The 15375-nt window shown below is 44.0% G+C and overlaps 1 protein-coding gene across 1 annotated transcript; it reads left to right on the plus strand.

The window, feature by feature from the left end:
• The first annotated feature begins 5430 nt into the window (after positions 1 to 5430).
• LOC144987939 (uncharacterized) lies at positions 5431 to 13544 on the plus strand. Its single transcript, XM_078937781.1, has 2 exons — positions 5431 to 10947; positions 11193 to 13544. The coding sequence occupies exon 2, from the start codon at positions 12677 to 12679 to the stop codon at positions 13448 to 13450; it is 774 nt and encodes a 257-aa protein (XP_078793907.1). The 5' UTR covers positions 5431 to 10947; positions 11193 to 12676; the 3' UTR covers positions 13451 to 13544.
• The last annotated feature ends 1831 nt before the right edge of the window (positions 13545 to 15375 follow it).

Here is a 15375-nt window from a genome sequence, read left to right on the forward strand (position 1 = left end):
GAAAGGCTCTGTCTCCCGTAGTGGTTAGCCTGGTCCTTGGCTGATGAAGGCAGTGTGTGAAATTGGAACGGAGGAGTCGTGAAGTGGCTTGCGGGAAAAGGAGCTCACTGAGGTAGGCAGGGGCAGTTCCATGGACACATTGGTAGGTGAGGAGACAGAGTTTGTATTGAATTCTGGAACGAATGGGTAACCAGTGAAGTGACTGAAGGACAGGAGTGATGTGGTCAAATTTGCGTCTCCTTGTCAGGACCCTAGCAGCGCAGTTTTGGATGTGCTGGAGCTTTTCCAGGCTCCTGCCAGGAATCCCAACAAGTAGAGCATTGCAGTAATCTAGTCTGGAGGAGATAAAAGCATGGATTAGTTTTTCTGCATCAGACTGGGTGAGTGAGGGGCGGAGCTTTGTAGTGTTTTTCAGATGGAAAAAAGACACTTTGGAGAGGTGACGTATGTGATGATCAAATGTTAGGGTAGAATCGATTTTGACACCAAGATTTATCACAGGTGAAGAAAGCGGAATGTTGTGACCAGAGACCAGAATGCTTTTGATGGAGGATGTTTTGATCTGGTGAGGGGTACCGATTAATATGGCTTCAGTCGTGTTGCTGTTGAACTGGAGAGAGTTTTCAACCATCCATGCTTCTATCTCCTTGAGACATGCCTGGAGGGCAGAAGAAGTTAGGGTGGGAGTGGAATTCATTTTTACATATAATTGTGTGTCGTCGGCGTAACCGTGGAATGAAATGTTGTGTTTAAGAATGATTTGTCCAAGTGGAGATATGTAGATGGTAAAGAGTGAAGGTCCAAGAACAAAGCCTTGAGGAACTCCGCAGGTGACTGTGTGTGTGTGGGATTTAGCATTTCCCAGAGCTACACATTCTGTCCTGTTTGTGAGATATGATTTGAACCAGTTGAGTATGTTCCCAGAGAGTCCAACAGTAGTATGAAGACGGTAAAGGAGAACTCCGTGATCAACAGTGTCAAATGCAGCTGATAGGTCAAGAAGGATGAGTAGAGATGGGGAGCCCTGGTCCGCAGCCATGAGTAGGTCATTCATGACTCGGACCAGGGCTGTCTCTGTACTGTGAGCTGGCCGGAAGCCAGACTGAAATTTTTCATACAAGCTGTGCGTTGAGAGGTGATGGTGGAGCTGAGCGGCAACAACTTTTTCAAGAACCTTGGACAGGAATGGTAGATTGGAAATGGGTCTGTGGTTTGCCAAGTTATCAGGGTCCAGTGCCGTTTTTTTTTAAGTGTGGTCTAATGATGGCGGTTTTGAGAGCAAGGGGAACATGACCAGCTTGTAGTGATTGGTTAATTATAGTTGTGATAATTGGACTGATAATTGAAATGTTGTCTTTGATCAGGGCTGTTGGGAGGGGGTCAAGTGAGCAGGTTGAGGATTTCATAGTCCTTAAGATGGCCTCAACTTCTTTCTGTGTACTAATTGTGCTAATCAAATGAAATTGCCTTGTCTTACTCTCACAAATACAATTCACCAAAAAGTTACTTAAGTAATTGTAATGCGTTACTACCCACCTCTGCATATATATATATTTATTTCAATGAGTCTCTTCTGGTCCTCCAGACTCCTCAGACATTTTCTCCAATGATCACAGAGTTTATTGATCCTTAAAAAACCCCAAAAGTCCTGGAAACGTATAAAAGGCTCCTTGTTGTGTTTGTGTTCCTGCAGTCCTCCCCCAGCATTGGATGACTGAAGAGGAAGATCTCTTCAATCAGCAGAGGAACTTCAGATTGCAACAGGAGGAACCAGAACCTCCACAGGTTAAAGAGGAACAGGAGGAACCAGAACCTCCACAGATTAAAGAGGAACCATCCTGCATCAGTCAGGATGAAGATCAGCTTGATCTGAAGCAGGAGACTGATACCTTGATGGAGATTCCTACTAATGAGGAAGATGATGTGAAGCAGATCTAAACAATCAGCAGAGCTTTAATGTAACTGATAGTCAGGATGAAGAAGAAAACCAACATGAAGAATCAACATCAACTACAGATGAAGAGACAGAATCAACATCGACTACAGATGAAGAGACAGACCCACAGAACACAGATCAGAGGAAGAGAAGAGACAGAAGTCATGTCCAAAGTGTGGACAGCTCTCATGTGTCAGCAGGTCAGTGTGACTCTAATGTTAGAAAAAATCACAAGAAGACAAAGAAATACAAACAATCTCAAAAAGAAGATAAACTTTCCTCTATCAAGTCTGGTAAAAACTCAAGAATAATCACTAACCCATCTGACTACATGGAAACTGTGTCTGGAAAAAGATGTTATATCTGTAAAGAATGTGGCAAAAGCTTTTGTAACAAATCTCTGTTCAGAATTCACACAAGAATCCATGCAGAAGATAAGAGATTTTCTTGTAAAGAATGTGATAAAAGCTTTAATTACATATCTAGTCTCAAAACACATATGAGAACTCACACAGGAGAAAAGCCTTTTTCTTGTAAAGAATGTGATTCAAGTTTTAGTGTCAGATCTAGTCTTAAGACACACATGAGAACTCACACAAGAGAAAAGCCTTTTTCATGTAAGGAATGTGATGCATGTTTTCGTCAATTATCTAATCTCCAAACACACATGAGAACTCACACAGGAGAAAAGCCTTTTTCTTGTAAAGAATGTAAAAAAAGTTTTAGTCAAATATCTAGTCTCAAAACACACATGAGAACTCATACAGGAGAAAAGCCTTTTTCTTGTAAAGAATGTAGTAAGAGTTTTAATCAAATATCTAATCTCAAAAGACACATGAGAACTCACACAGGAGAAAAGCCTTTTTCTTGTAAAGAATGTGATGCATGTTTTCGTCAATTATCTAATCTCCAAACACACATGAGAACTCACAAGACTTTCTCTTCACAAGCAATGTAATAAAGGAGTTAGTGTAAACTCTAAATTCTAAACTTTTCTGATAAGAGGTCGACACCTCAACCTCTGCACCACACAAAAATAAAACACAGAAACAGTGCAAAACATTTCACTTCCACACTGAAGTCAAATGCCACACGTTTTTTCAATTGCCTTTTGTTTTGTGCTGGTTTCTGGGCACTGATTCGACCATGGAGGCCATTTGGAGACAGAATTCTACAAATTGTTCTGGTTAACACAGGGACTTGAGGTGACCAGGCCTGGTGGAGCTCTGCTGCAGTGGAAAAGGGGCTGGCCTTGGATTTTGGAACCAACAAACGGTCCTCCAGAGCAGTTCTCTTGCGGGGTCTGCCGGACCTGGGCTTGTCAAAAACATCTCCAGTCTCTTCAAATCTTTTTCTTATTCTTTGTACAGTAATATCTCAGACATTCGCGGTTTAATATTCGCGCCCCGCCCATTCGCGGGTGGCCGCAGATGACGTGACGTCACAAGCGTGAGACGCAGAGCAGCGTCTGCCTGACTGTTAGATTGGGGGTGGTAACCTGAAGAGAGACTGACCGTAGCTCCGAGGGCGGAACAGAAAGTCCTCCATACCTGGGAAGTGAACTGAGGTCCGCAGTCGGACACAATGTCACAAGGTATCCCGTGGTGGCAAAAAACATCCTTGACATATCAACGGTGTCAGAGGCAGAAGGGAGCTGGGCTAAGGGGATCAATTGAGCAGCTTTAGAGAAACGGTCAACAACAGTGAGGATTACCGTGTGACCCTGGGAAGGAGGTAGTCCAGTCACGAAGTCCACTGAGATATGAGACCAGGGACAGCTTGGCGTAGGCAAGGTCAACAGATTTCCAGAGGGTGGCGAGTTGGAGGACTTGGAGAGAGCACAGATGGTACAGGCCGCAATATACTCCCTCATGTCCTTCTCCAGAGTGGGCCAGAAGAACCGCCGTTTTAGAAGATTGATGGTCCTGCGAACCCCTCCATGACAGGCAATGCGTGACGTGTGGCTCCAGGTGAGGACGTCAGACCTGAGGGAATCAGGGACATACAGGGTACCAGGAGAGCAAGAGGTGCCGGTAGGTATCTCACCTTGTGCCTGTTGGACTTTGCTCTCGATCTCCCAGGTGAGGTTGCCTATTAAACATGAGGTGGGAAGGATAGGAGAGTCAGAGGTGGATTCAGAGGTGTTATATTTGCGGGACAGCGCATCAGGTTTGACGTTGCGACTGCCCGGACAGTAGGAGATCGAGAACTGGAAGCGATCAAAAAACAGACACCAACGGGCCTGCCTGGAATTGAGGCGTTTGGCGCTACGAAGATAGGCGAGGTTCTTGTGGTCGGTCCACACACTATGAAGGGTTGTTCCGCCCCCCTCCAGTGACGCCATTCTTCTAAAGCCAGTTTGATGGCTAAGAGTTCTCGGTTCCCAACGTCATAATTCTGCTCGGCCGGAGAATGACGCACATGGTTTTAGTTTGCCAGAACCCTCCTCTCGTTGAGACAGAACGGCCCCCACACCGGAGTCCGAGGCATCAACTTCCACGATGAACTGTTTGGTGACATCCGGTTGTATTAGTATAGGAGCAGAGACAAAGAGTGTTTTAAGTTTCTTGAAAGCAGCATCAGCTGCTGGGTTCCAGATGTAAGGTTTGTTGATGGAGGTAAGCTGCGTGAGGGGAGCTGCTATGCTGCTATAATTGCGAATAAACCTTCTGGCAAAACCCAGCAATTGTTGGAGTTTTTTAGGGGTTTGGGGAACTTCCCACTGGGTGACGGCCTCAATCTTGGCGGGGTCGGGACGAATGTTGCCAGCTTCAATAATGTATCCCAGGAACGGGATGGTGGACACGTGAAACATACATCTCTCAGCCTTGACGTATAGACGATTCTTGTATATAATTTTCCATAGAGACCTTTTTCGGGACCAGAGAGGTTATACAGTTTCCCTTTGGGAAGGGGGGCCCCGTTTAACAGCTCGATGGAACAATTATAAGGTCTGTGAGGTGGTAGAGCGCTGGCCTTGGATTTACAGAGAACATTTCTGAGATCATGGTAACAGGCCGGAACATTGGAAAGATCGATTTCTTTAACTAGCTCGGAGTCGGGAACCTTAGTGATAGAAATGGCGGAATGCAAACAGTTAGCCAGACAGTGGGTACTCCAGTTAGCAATGCGAGGCGAACCCCAGTCGATATGAGGATTGTGGGTCTGGAGCCACGAAAACCCCAAGATGATGGGTGTCTGGTGACACTGCGTGACGAAAAACCGGTGATATTCACGGTGGTTACCAGAGGTTAACATGAGAACGGGGCTAGTGCGTTTGGTGATGCGGGTAAGTTGCTTGCCCCTAAACAAGCAGCGTTAACGGGGTTGGCAAGATCCTCAACAGGGAGAGAGAGATCCTGAACAAGACGATGATCAATGAGGCTGTGTTCAGCCCCGGAATCTATGAGGGCCTTGAGTTCATGAACTTGGTTATTATGACTGATTTTGACAGGGACAAACAAAAACTTGGAGTCTTTGGCAAGATCAGAATTTTCCCCCCGTGGCCTGTCATCTATCGAGGGGGGGGGGGGGGGGGGGGGTCGGGAGTTTAAACGTACGCTGCATTGCGAGACCAAATGACATGCTCGGCCACAATAAAAACATAGCCCTTCAGCATGACGTTTCTGCCTTTCTTCTGTAGTTAGCTTCGAGTGACCGATTTGCATGGGTTTGAAACGCTGCGGACTAGCGTTTCATGGATGGGTGGCTTACGGTTACGTTCAGTGAGGCGTTCTTGCAACCAAACGTCGGATCTCTGAGCGGCGGAGACAAGATCCTCAAAGTTTTCGGCTTCAGGCTGAGAACATAAGCTGTATTTTATCCTCTCATTTAATGACGAAATGACAAAAATGTGACCTTTCTGTGTTCATTAAATGATCAATCTTTCTTCAGTGAAGCAATTTTATTTTAGTATTTGAACATAATTTGGGAGGGTTTTAGCTTTCATATGAGACATTTCTAAAACCAATGTATGCATTAAAAGTGACGTTATACGCTTTTGTTTCTACAAAATGGATAAGCGACAAGACTTTTGTCAGGGACTGTATAAGCATATTGCAAAATTGGCAAAGAGGTGTCTTTCCATTTCTGCAACCCCTGTCCCGAGTGAGAGGTTTTTTTTCTACTGCTGGGGACATCATTACCGCTAAAAGATCTCTCCTCATTCCTGAAAATGTTAACAAACTAATCTGAAAAACTGAATACTAAACTGAAACTTAACGCAAAATCAAAGATAGGAAAAAAGTAAGATGACACACAATGCATGCGAAAACATTTTTTGGCAGTGGCAGTCATATCTCGCTAAGTCGTGCTCAAAGTGGTCAGCAAAATCAAAGATAAGACAAAAGCGAGATTTGACACAACGCATGCAAAAACATGCATTTTGCAAACGTAAAAAAAAGTTTTTGAAAGAAAAAAAATGTAAAGCAGAAAAAAATATTAAAAAGCAAATATTTAATATTTTCGCTTGCAACTTAGAAAGTTTTGTGTGCAACGTGGTGGCAGAAATATCACTCCATATTTCTCAAGGTTTTTTCCATCTGCGACGACACGGTGAGATGAGAGGACAGAAATAGGAACTTGGCACGAATCAACACTGAAGGAGTATTCTAAAGATTTTCACAGAGTTGTGTTAACAGAGATATCCTGGTGAGTTCAACATTGTTTTTCAGTTTTTTTAATAAGCTAACCACAAGTTGGATGAGTTAGCAAGCTAACGAGCTAGCATCACTCTAAAAAGAAAAACAGTTGATCTAACTTAAATGAATCATTTCAATTGGTAACACCTAATTGAATTAAGTTTATTCAACTTATTCTTTTATGGCTATCCAACTTAATTTGATTTGTTGATCTAACTTAAAGAAAATCGTTTTCAATTTTGTTTATACAATTTAAATTGACATATTATTCTATAGTTTCCACCATTGGGCCTGGTAATTTTTATATCAAAGACGTGAATGATTTAGCAATGTCTCGCATTACAAGGCTGGAGCTCACATATCACAAACTCTGTCTTTGATATTTGGGATTTATGTTGTTATACCGCACATGGGGGTTCGTCATCATCCTCTACTAAACTCTAACTCATGGTTCAGAAAGAAATAAACATAACAGTTTAAATTACTAGTTCAAACAGAGTAAAACAGCTGGACAACAATACCCATGGACAAAAACTCACACTTAAACTCCAATTTGCCCAGATAGGCAAAGAAAATGGTATCCCATAATTCATTGCTCTGCCTTACGTTACGATATCATTACACATTGACAGCTTCACACCAAAGTTACACCAACTTAATTGAATTAAGTTGATTGAAAGTAAAATAACTATGCCAGACAACTACTTGTTATTTTTAAGTTGAATGAACTCAAAAAAATGATTTGTTTTCACCAAACTAAATAATTAAGTTAGAACAATGTAAAAAAGTACATCTTTCCAACTACAGCTCAAATACTCTTTTTAGAGTGATGCTAGCGCATAATGAAGCCAAGAGGAGAAAGGTTGCTTACGTTTCTGTAATTACTTTGACTGGTTTTTGTATTTACTTTAAGGAAAATTTATATTTCAAATGTATGATTTCATTGTTAATATTGAGAATTTGCTAGATATTATTTTTTTAAGTTGAAGCAAGTACAGAAGCTGGAGTTGGCTAACTGCCTGACACGTGTGCGTAGCTTTTTTTTTCTTCCCCGACTGCTTCAAGGAGTGGACTGATGCATGTAGCGTTATTTGGAACACTGAAATTAAATGTTAAAAAAAGTTCTAGTGCGTCTTCGTAATAATTTACTCTCTTCAAGGTAATAACTTAGATAAACAGTGTAGTAAAGAACCAAATATATCAAATGGCCTCCTCACTGTAAATAACAAGAACAATGGAAATAAAAATTCACAATGTTGTGTTTTAATTTATTTTACACTTTGTGTTGCGTAATTTATTATTGAGGCGAAATATGATCTTTCAGCCTATTCATATGATATGATCATTGTGTTTTACAGTGCTGGTAGTCCTGTTCATTTTCTCTCCTTTTTTATTTGCAACGTCTAAGATGGCTGACTCGCAATCTTTATAAATATAGTAGAGTGTAGTAAAAATGCACTTGGGAGCAATGTTGTATTGCTCTGTTGGATTTTAAGTTTTCTAACCAAAATAAAGTCTAAAACTTACTGACATGAGTTCTGAAATAAAAACACCTGTGCTTTGACACAGGGGCTTTATCTCCAGTGTTTACATTCTTTTTATTCCAGTAACTATTCAAGAGTTGACACAATCCCAGCAGATTCTTTTGTGGAGAAAGCAGCCTCACACTGAGATGCAGCGCTGCACAGTAGGGACGTGATTACGTAATCACCTTGAATCAGCTGATTCTGCAGCACAGAAAAGAGGCTTTGTTACTGTATATCAGGATGACCCAAATGCAGGACCAGACTCCAACGTTGAGGGAAGATCGAGAACTCTTTTCATAAAAAACACCACATTTGGTGGTTAAAACTCCACTAAAATAACCAGGGGGGTATTCCAGGAAGCATGTTTAAGCTCCCCTGGCTTTAACCCTGAACTCTGGCTGATATCCACCTGAACTTGCTACTCTGGGTATGTCGGTTCCAAAGACCGGATATGAGTTAGTGTAATTACGCTGGACTTGGGAACCCTGGGTTAATGCACATGCTCGGCAAGTACATAAAGACATTCTCAATGGATCCCCGATTTCCGGAGAAAAAAAGAAAGCGCTATACTTCAGTGAGACGGAGTCTGAGATTTAAATGACGGCGTATGAAGATTATAAACCCATCAAAAATTCTGATGGATTCTGATTCTGATGGACTTCATAAAGATGACTCCTCCCACTTTGGTTTGTGTCAAATGTAGAAAAACTCAAAGAACCAAAATCAATCCAGTTTGGATCAATTCTGTCTTTCAGATCTTTGGAAAAACTGAAGGAATCTCTGCATCCCAGATTTCTTCTTGGGTTTTGGTTTCTGCAGGTTTTCAATCTCCTCTTTGATCTGATTGAATGTGTCCATCAAGGTCTTTGAAAGCATCATTTTCTCCTCCTCCTCTTTCTTCTTGAGGGTCTCTGTGAGTGAGGAGATCTCCCCCAAAAGGGAGGACTGTTCTTGCTGCCGTTCACTGCTGCCGTTCTCCTTCCAGGTTCTTGTGGTTCTCCATCAGAGCTGGTCTCCATGGGACTGTTGCCTCCCTCTGTGGTGTCAGTCAGTCAGGAGGTGGGAGGGAGGGAGGGAGGAGTCTTTGTCCTTCTGGACATGTTCTTGGATTGGGAGCAGATCAGCTTGGAGTCCTTCAGCTGTTGGGCTGAGAGTCTGGGAGCTTCAGCTGTCCTGCTTTTCTCTGCACTGACAGCAGCTTCCAGCTCCCTCTCTCTCTCTCTCTCTCTCTCTCTCTCTCTCTCTCTCTCTCTCTCTCTGTCTCTCTCTGTCTCTCTCTGTCTGTCTGTCTCTCTCTCTCTCTCTCTCTCTCTCTCTCTCCACGTTTGCTGGGTGTCTTTTTGCTGCAGCTGAGCGCTGCAGGAGTGTTGACTTGGTCTCAGCCACAGACTGCTGACATGTTAGCTGATGTTTCAGCTGAGTCAGCTCTTCTTTCCAAGCTGATGTTTCCTGCAGAGATTCCTGCAGGAGTTCCTCCTGCTCCTTCTTTCCCAGAGTTCCTGCAACCAGACGGAGTCTTTTTTCAGCTGGATGATGCTGTCCTCCACCTGCAGCTGGACCTGGATGTTCTCTCAGACCATGTGGCCTCATGGATCAGAAGGTTGAGGGTTCAAGTCCCTTCATGGTTGAAGTCAGACAGAAGAAGAGTTTGGTTTGGATCCTTTCTTGTCTTTCTGTTCTCATTGAGTCTCTTCTAGTTCCAGGTCTGGTTCAAATAGTGGAATCATCCAAAAGGATGAAAACAGTCCTCCAAGCAGACGTCAGATTGAAAAGCTCATCAAAGAACACATCCAACTAGCCAATCAGCAAAGCACTGACAAGCTGGACTTGTGCTCTCCTTCAGTGAAGAACCTCCTCCTGCTGCTCCTCCATCTTTAGCTCTGACTTTGGAAGTCTTAGCTCCTCCTCCTCACCATCACTGTGACTGTTGACGTCTTCCAACTCCTCCAGAAAGCTGTTTTCTGATGAAGCTCTAACATCTCCTCCCTGTTGCTGCTTTCAGTCCAAACTCACTCTGTTCATGTCAATTCACTCCAGAGAAAATCCTTTTTCTGGGAAGAATTTGCTCCAAGTTTTCCTCCAACTAAGAATCTGCAAACCCAGATGAGAACTCCCAGCAGGAAAAGAATTCATCTGCAGGAAACTAGAAAAAGGCCTTTTTGTGGGAGGAAACCATTCCAGATCTTTACAAACACCAGAAATCCCAACTTTTCCTCCACTTAGCCTGAGTTTGGGTTCCAGGAAGCGGTGTGTGTTCAAGCTCCGCCCCCAGCAGCATCTCATGAAGCCCCTCCTCCAACATGAGGCCACTGGGGAATTCTGAATGAACCTTTACATTTCAACAGAAATTTAAGCTAAAAACAGGAAAAAAAACTCTCTTCATGTTTGAAAACAATCAAACATTCAAACAGGAAGAGAAAACAACGTTTGTCAGGAAATCAACAGATTTGATTGATTGTAAATCTTCTTCCTGTTGGAGTTTGATGAATGGAAGTAGAATCTGTAGAAAGTCAGTTGATGTTTTCCATTTCAGTAAATGAAGGTTTGATCTGCAGATTTCCTGATCACTTTCTGACTGGGATCCAGACCTGATCTAGACGTGACTCATGAGGAAGCAAACAGCACAGAAACTGCTCTGAATGTTCCCTCTTCTTCACTTTCTGTCTGACTTCAACCATGAAGGGACTTGAACCCTCAACCTTCTGATCCATGAGGCCACATGGTCTGAGAGAACATCCAGGTCCAGCTGCAGGTGGAGGACAGCATCATCCAGCCGTCACAGACTGGGGGCGGAGCCTGGAGATGACTGCTGAAGGTCAGAGGGCGGAGCTTCATCAGGATGAAGGTGCTGCTTGGATTCTGCTTTGATGTCCGTCTGTTCTCAGTCCCTTCATGGCTGCTGCTCAGAGCTGTTTCTGGATGTTTCTGGAGAATTCATGTCTTTACTGATCCAAATGTGGGATTTCTGTTTTTCTTTGGACTTTTCTTTATTTCAGGCTTTTAGCTTTTGGAACTTTCTTTGTTTCTATGCTTTAACTTCCAAACGGGTTTATCTAAGACAATCTGATTGTTTTTCATTTGACTTTCTAGGAACTTTCTGTTTCATCTTTGAGGATTTGGACTTTTGAAAGACTTTTAGCTGCAGTTTCATCCTTTGAAGCAGATGGATCTGAATCTAGAGTCAAAGATTCTGAGGAAATCATGGATTCACAGACATTTGATTGAATTTCTGTCTGGATCAGAAACCAACAGCAGACATTTCAAGCCGTCATCTATTCCTAATGTTCATTCCCCGCCATCATTGAAAGCTTTTGGAATAGTCCCTAAAGCCAGCGATCGGGCCGCTTTGGAGCATGAACTCATCACTCGGTGTCACGGTGGCAGAGAGATGACAGATCCCAAATCTGAGGCTGAAATGATCACGTCCTACCAGCTCCACTCTGGATTTGGGACCAAAAACCTTTGAAGATGTTGGAGCATTGTTGGAGAATAGACTGACAACATTTGTTTGGAAGAAAGATTGACCTTTGACCCCTCCCTCATGTGTTCCACATCCAGCTGCAGACACACCACTACAGCTCACATTCCACTTCTGATCCAGCAGTTAGAACCAGAGCCTGCATTTGCAGCAGGTTCAGTTTGAATCTCATGAAGAACATTTCAAAAATCCACATTTGGATCAGGCGTCTTCATCAGAGCACAACTCATGTTTCCAGGACTGTGACTCACCAATAGATCCTCATTTCCTTTACACAATCTGTTTCCATCATTTGGATTTTTCATAAAAACTTGAGTTAGAAAAGAATTGTTGCCCCAAAATGTCCAGTTTGAATAGTCTACAGTTTGTTGTGTTTGGTTGCTAGGTAACAGGGTCTTCAATGTCTATGATGTCATGGTGGCTTTCAGAGTTGAACTCCTGAATATGACGGTAAACATTTGGATTGAACAAAAATGGGATTGAAGCTCATGCTAAATCCTGATCTCAATGCTGAAAAAACCTCCTCCTAGATTCTGGTTGTTTGGAGAAGTCCTCCTCTTCCAAGAATTCCTGAAAAAAGCCCTCATTTCTCCTGACCATCTTCAAAGCCACTTTCTGCTTTAGTTTAGTCCAAACTTGCTTTATGCTGACAACATTTACAGCTTGAATCCATCTGAAAAATCCAAGGAAACAAACCAATCTAAGTCTGCATTCATGCCACTTCAGAACCAACAAAGCATGTTTCCAGGACGCTGACTTACCAATAGAACTTGGGATTTCCTTTGCAGAATCCTTCTCCGTGTGTTTTCCTTTGTTTTTCTCCCCAAAACCTAAAGCAGAGATTTTTGCTGAGCTGCAGAACAAACGTCTGACTGCTTTAACCGCCGTTGATGGTTTGTTGTGTTTCCCTCTATAGCTGCTATGGTCTTGGTATGGTTGCTAGGTAACGCTGTCTTTGATGATGATGACGTCAGAGTGGCCTCTAGAATGGACTTTTTTCTTGTGGAACCAGGAGCTGTAACCTTTAGGGCACTAGGACCCAGAAAGAGGTCCAGGCAGTGACGGTGTTCAGTGACGTCACTCCTCAGTGACGGACATGCTGTACACAGCAGACTGCAGACCAGCCCACACCAGCAACACCATAGTGAAGTTAACAGTTGACACTACTGTGGTGGGGCTGATCTCTGGGGACGACGAGACGGCCCACAGAGACAAAGTCCTGAAACTGTCCAGGTGGTGTCAGGCTAACAACCTCATCCTGAACACCACCAAGACCAAGGAGATCATCCTGGACTTCAGGAAGAACAGAGTAGATCCACCCCCACTCCACATCAACGGAAACTGTGTGGAGAGGGTCCACAGCTTCACCCTCCTGGGCACCACCATCTCTGCTGACCTCACAGGGTCTAACAACACCATCAGGAAGGCTCAGCAGCGCCTTCACTTCCTGAGAAGACTCAGGAAGAACAATGTGAACCAGGAGCTGCTGGTAACCTTCTACCGCTCAACCATTGAGAGCATCCTGTCCTCCTGCATCACAGTGTGGTTCTCCCACTGCACTGAAGCAGAACAGCAGAGCCTCCAGAGAGTGGTAAAGACAGAGCAGAGGACCATCGGCTGCCCCCTCCCCTCACTGAAGGACATCTACCAGTCATGCTGCCTCAGCAGAGTGACTGACATCATCACTGACTCCACCCATCCTGCTTTCTCTCTGTTTGAACTGCTGCCCTCTGGAAGGAGGTACAGGTCCATCAGAACCAGGACAAACAGACTAAGGAACAGCTTTTTTCCACAGGAAATCACCATACGGAATACACACACTTCCACCAACCACACCCACTCTGACTTTTTACAAATGCTAAATCTCTGACTACACATGTGTGCAATATCTTGACTTCTGTGCAATAACACAATATCTACTATGCTGCACTCACAGCAACTCGACTCATTCCATTCTATTTTGTCCATACATATTTAATATTTAACAGTTTCTGTACATATTGTTCATTTTTTGTTAGAGATGTAAATACAGTTATTCTATTTTATTTTATTTAACTTCATCACTTCAAGGCTGCTGCAGTTTCATTGTATCACCATCTACAATGACAATAAAGACTCTGATTCTGATTTATTTCTGGAAGACGCCATTTTTTGTCCCTAAATGTTGGATTCAGTCTGAATTCCAGTCCCACTCCCAGCATTCCTGCTCCTCTTTAGCTCCTCCTCTTCCTCCTGATCAAAGTTTGAAGCCCAGAGCCAAAAGTGCGTCTGCAGCTGCTTCTGCTCCAGCAGCCGCTCCCTCTGCTCCTCCTGCCTCTCCTCCTCTGGGAGCTCCTGCATCCTCCTGCGCTCCTCCCTGTCCTCCAGCATCATCAGGAGGCTTTCAAAAGGCTTTCTGGAATGTTCCAAAGCAGAAACCTTCATCATTTGAAGATGGAGGAAGACTCCAACACTGACAGACAGACAGACAGACAGGAAGTCTCCTGGTTTTTCTGCCTCAGAAGGTTTTTGGGAAACTGCAGAGTTTTCTTTGTGGAGCTAAAGAGCTGCTGTCAGTCTGCTTTGGTCCATCAGGAATGAAGGTCAGGACTGAGAGGAACCTGAAGAAAGTGACTCTTCATCATCTGCTGCTGAAGAAGACAGAGGAAGATCCACTGTGAGAGCAGCTGCAGAAAGCTTTCTGCTGTTTTTCTCCTCTGAGAGAGTTTGGAGTTCCCAGCAGTTTGAGTGGAGCTGAAGCAGCAGAGCTGAAACAGACGTTCTTCTGCTCCCATTCAGCATGAACGGACAGATCCACTGAAGGCCGGCCTGAAGCTCTGGCTTCCAACACGTCTGCATGGATCCAAGCGTGTGCAGTGTGTGCTGACATGCTGTTCTCTGAGGAACATGTTGGTGTCTGACTGGATCTGAGGACACAAACAGCTGCTGACATCTGAGAGGGTCAAGCTGCAGAGTGGCTCCTCAAAGCTCACGTCTCTGTGACAAACATGATGCTGCTTCTGTCTGTGCTCCACCACTAAAAGGACTGTCCAGAGTTGGTCCTGATCCGGTTCTAGTCTTTCTGGCTCCAACTTCTCTTTCCTGTCAGGAACCCTTCATGTTCTCTGCCTTCCTCACATTTCTGTCTTCTCTCTGGGCTTGAAGCCCAAAAGGAGCTGAAAGCTGCTGACTTCAGTCTGATCCCATGTTCTGGATCATCCGTGTTCCTGAAACACGCTGCTGGACCCGTGATCAGAGGAACCCAGGAACCGGAGAACTTCCCAGAACATGCACACACACATGTGGAACTGTTCTGATCATCTGTGTGTGTTGACAGTGAAGGAGAGCTTTGTCCTTCAAGAACTTCATCTTTGAAAAAACTTTATTGACTCTGACAGAGTTTCAGTTTGAATCCATGTGGTTTTCATTCTTCCATTGAAGTTGTCTCCAGAAACTAAAGATCTGCTGAATCAATGCTCCTCTGAGAACTTTGGAGCTTTTCTCTGCATCTGTTCCACACTTGAATGTGCAGAAGATCAAAGCGCCGGACGCTCTGAGCTTCAGCGTTCCAGTCAGCAGCTGCTGAACCAAAGCCAGCAGCAGGTGAGAATCTGGGCCTGAAAGCAAACGGACAGAAAGATGAATGGAAGAAGGGATGGAGTCCCAGTGTTGAAGACATCAGCTGGAGAAGCTCTGAGGCTCTTTCAGGTGGGCGTGGCAGCGCTGCTGCTTTCCAGCAAACCAAGCAAACTGCAGCATCTGTGATCTGAGAGGCTGTTGGTGAAGAAGAGCATCATCAGCATAGAACTGTGGGCC

The sequence above is a fragment of the Oryzias latipes genome, chromosome 2, assembly GCF_053564925.1.
Source record: "Oryzias latipes strain Hd-rR chromosome 2, Olatipes_Hd-rR_3.1".
In the NCBI taxonomy this organism is placed as follows: Eukaryota; Metazoa; Chordata; class Actinopteri; order Beloniformes; family Adrianichthyidae; genus Oryzias; species Oryzias latipes.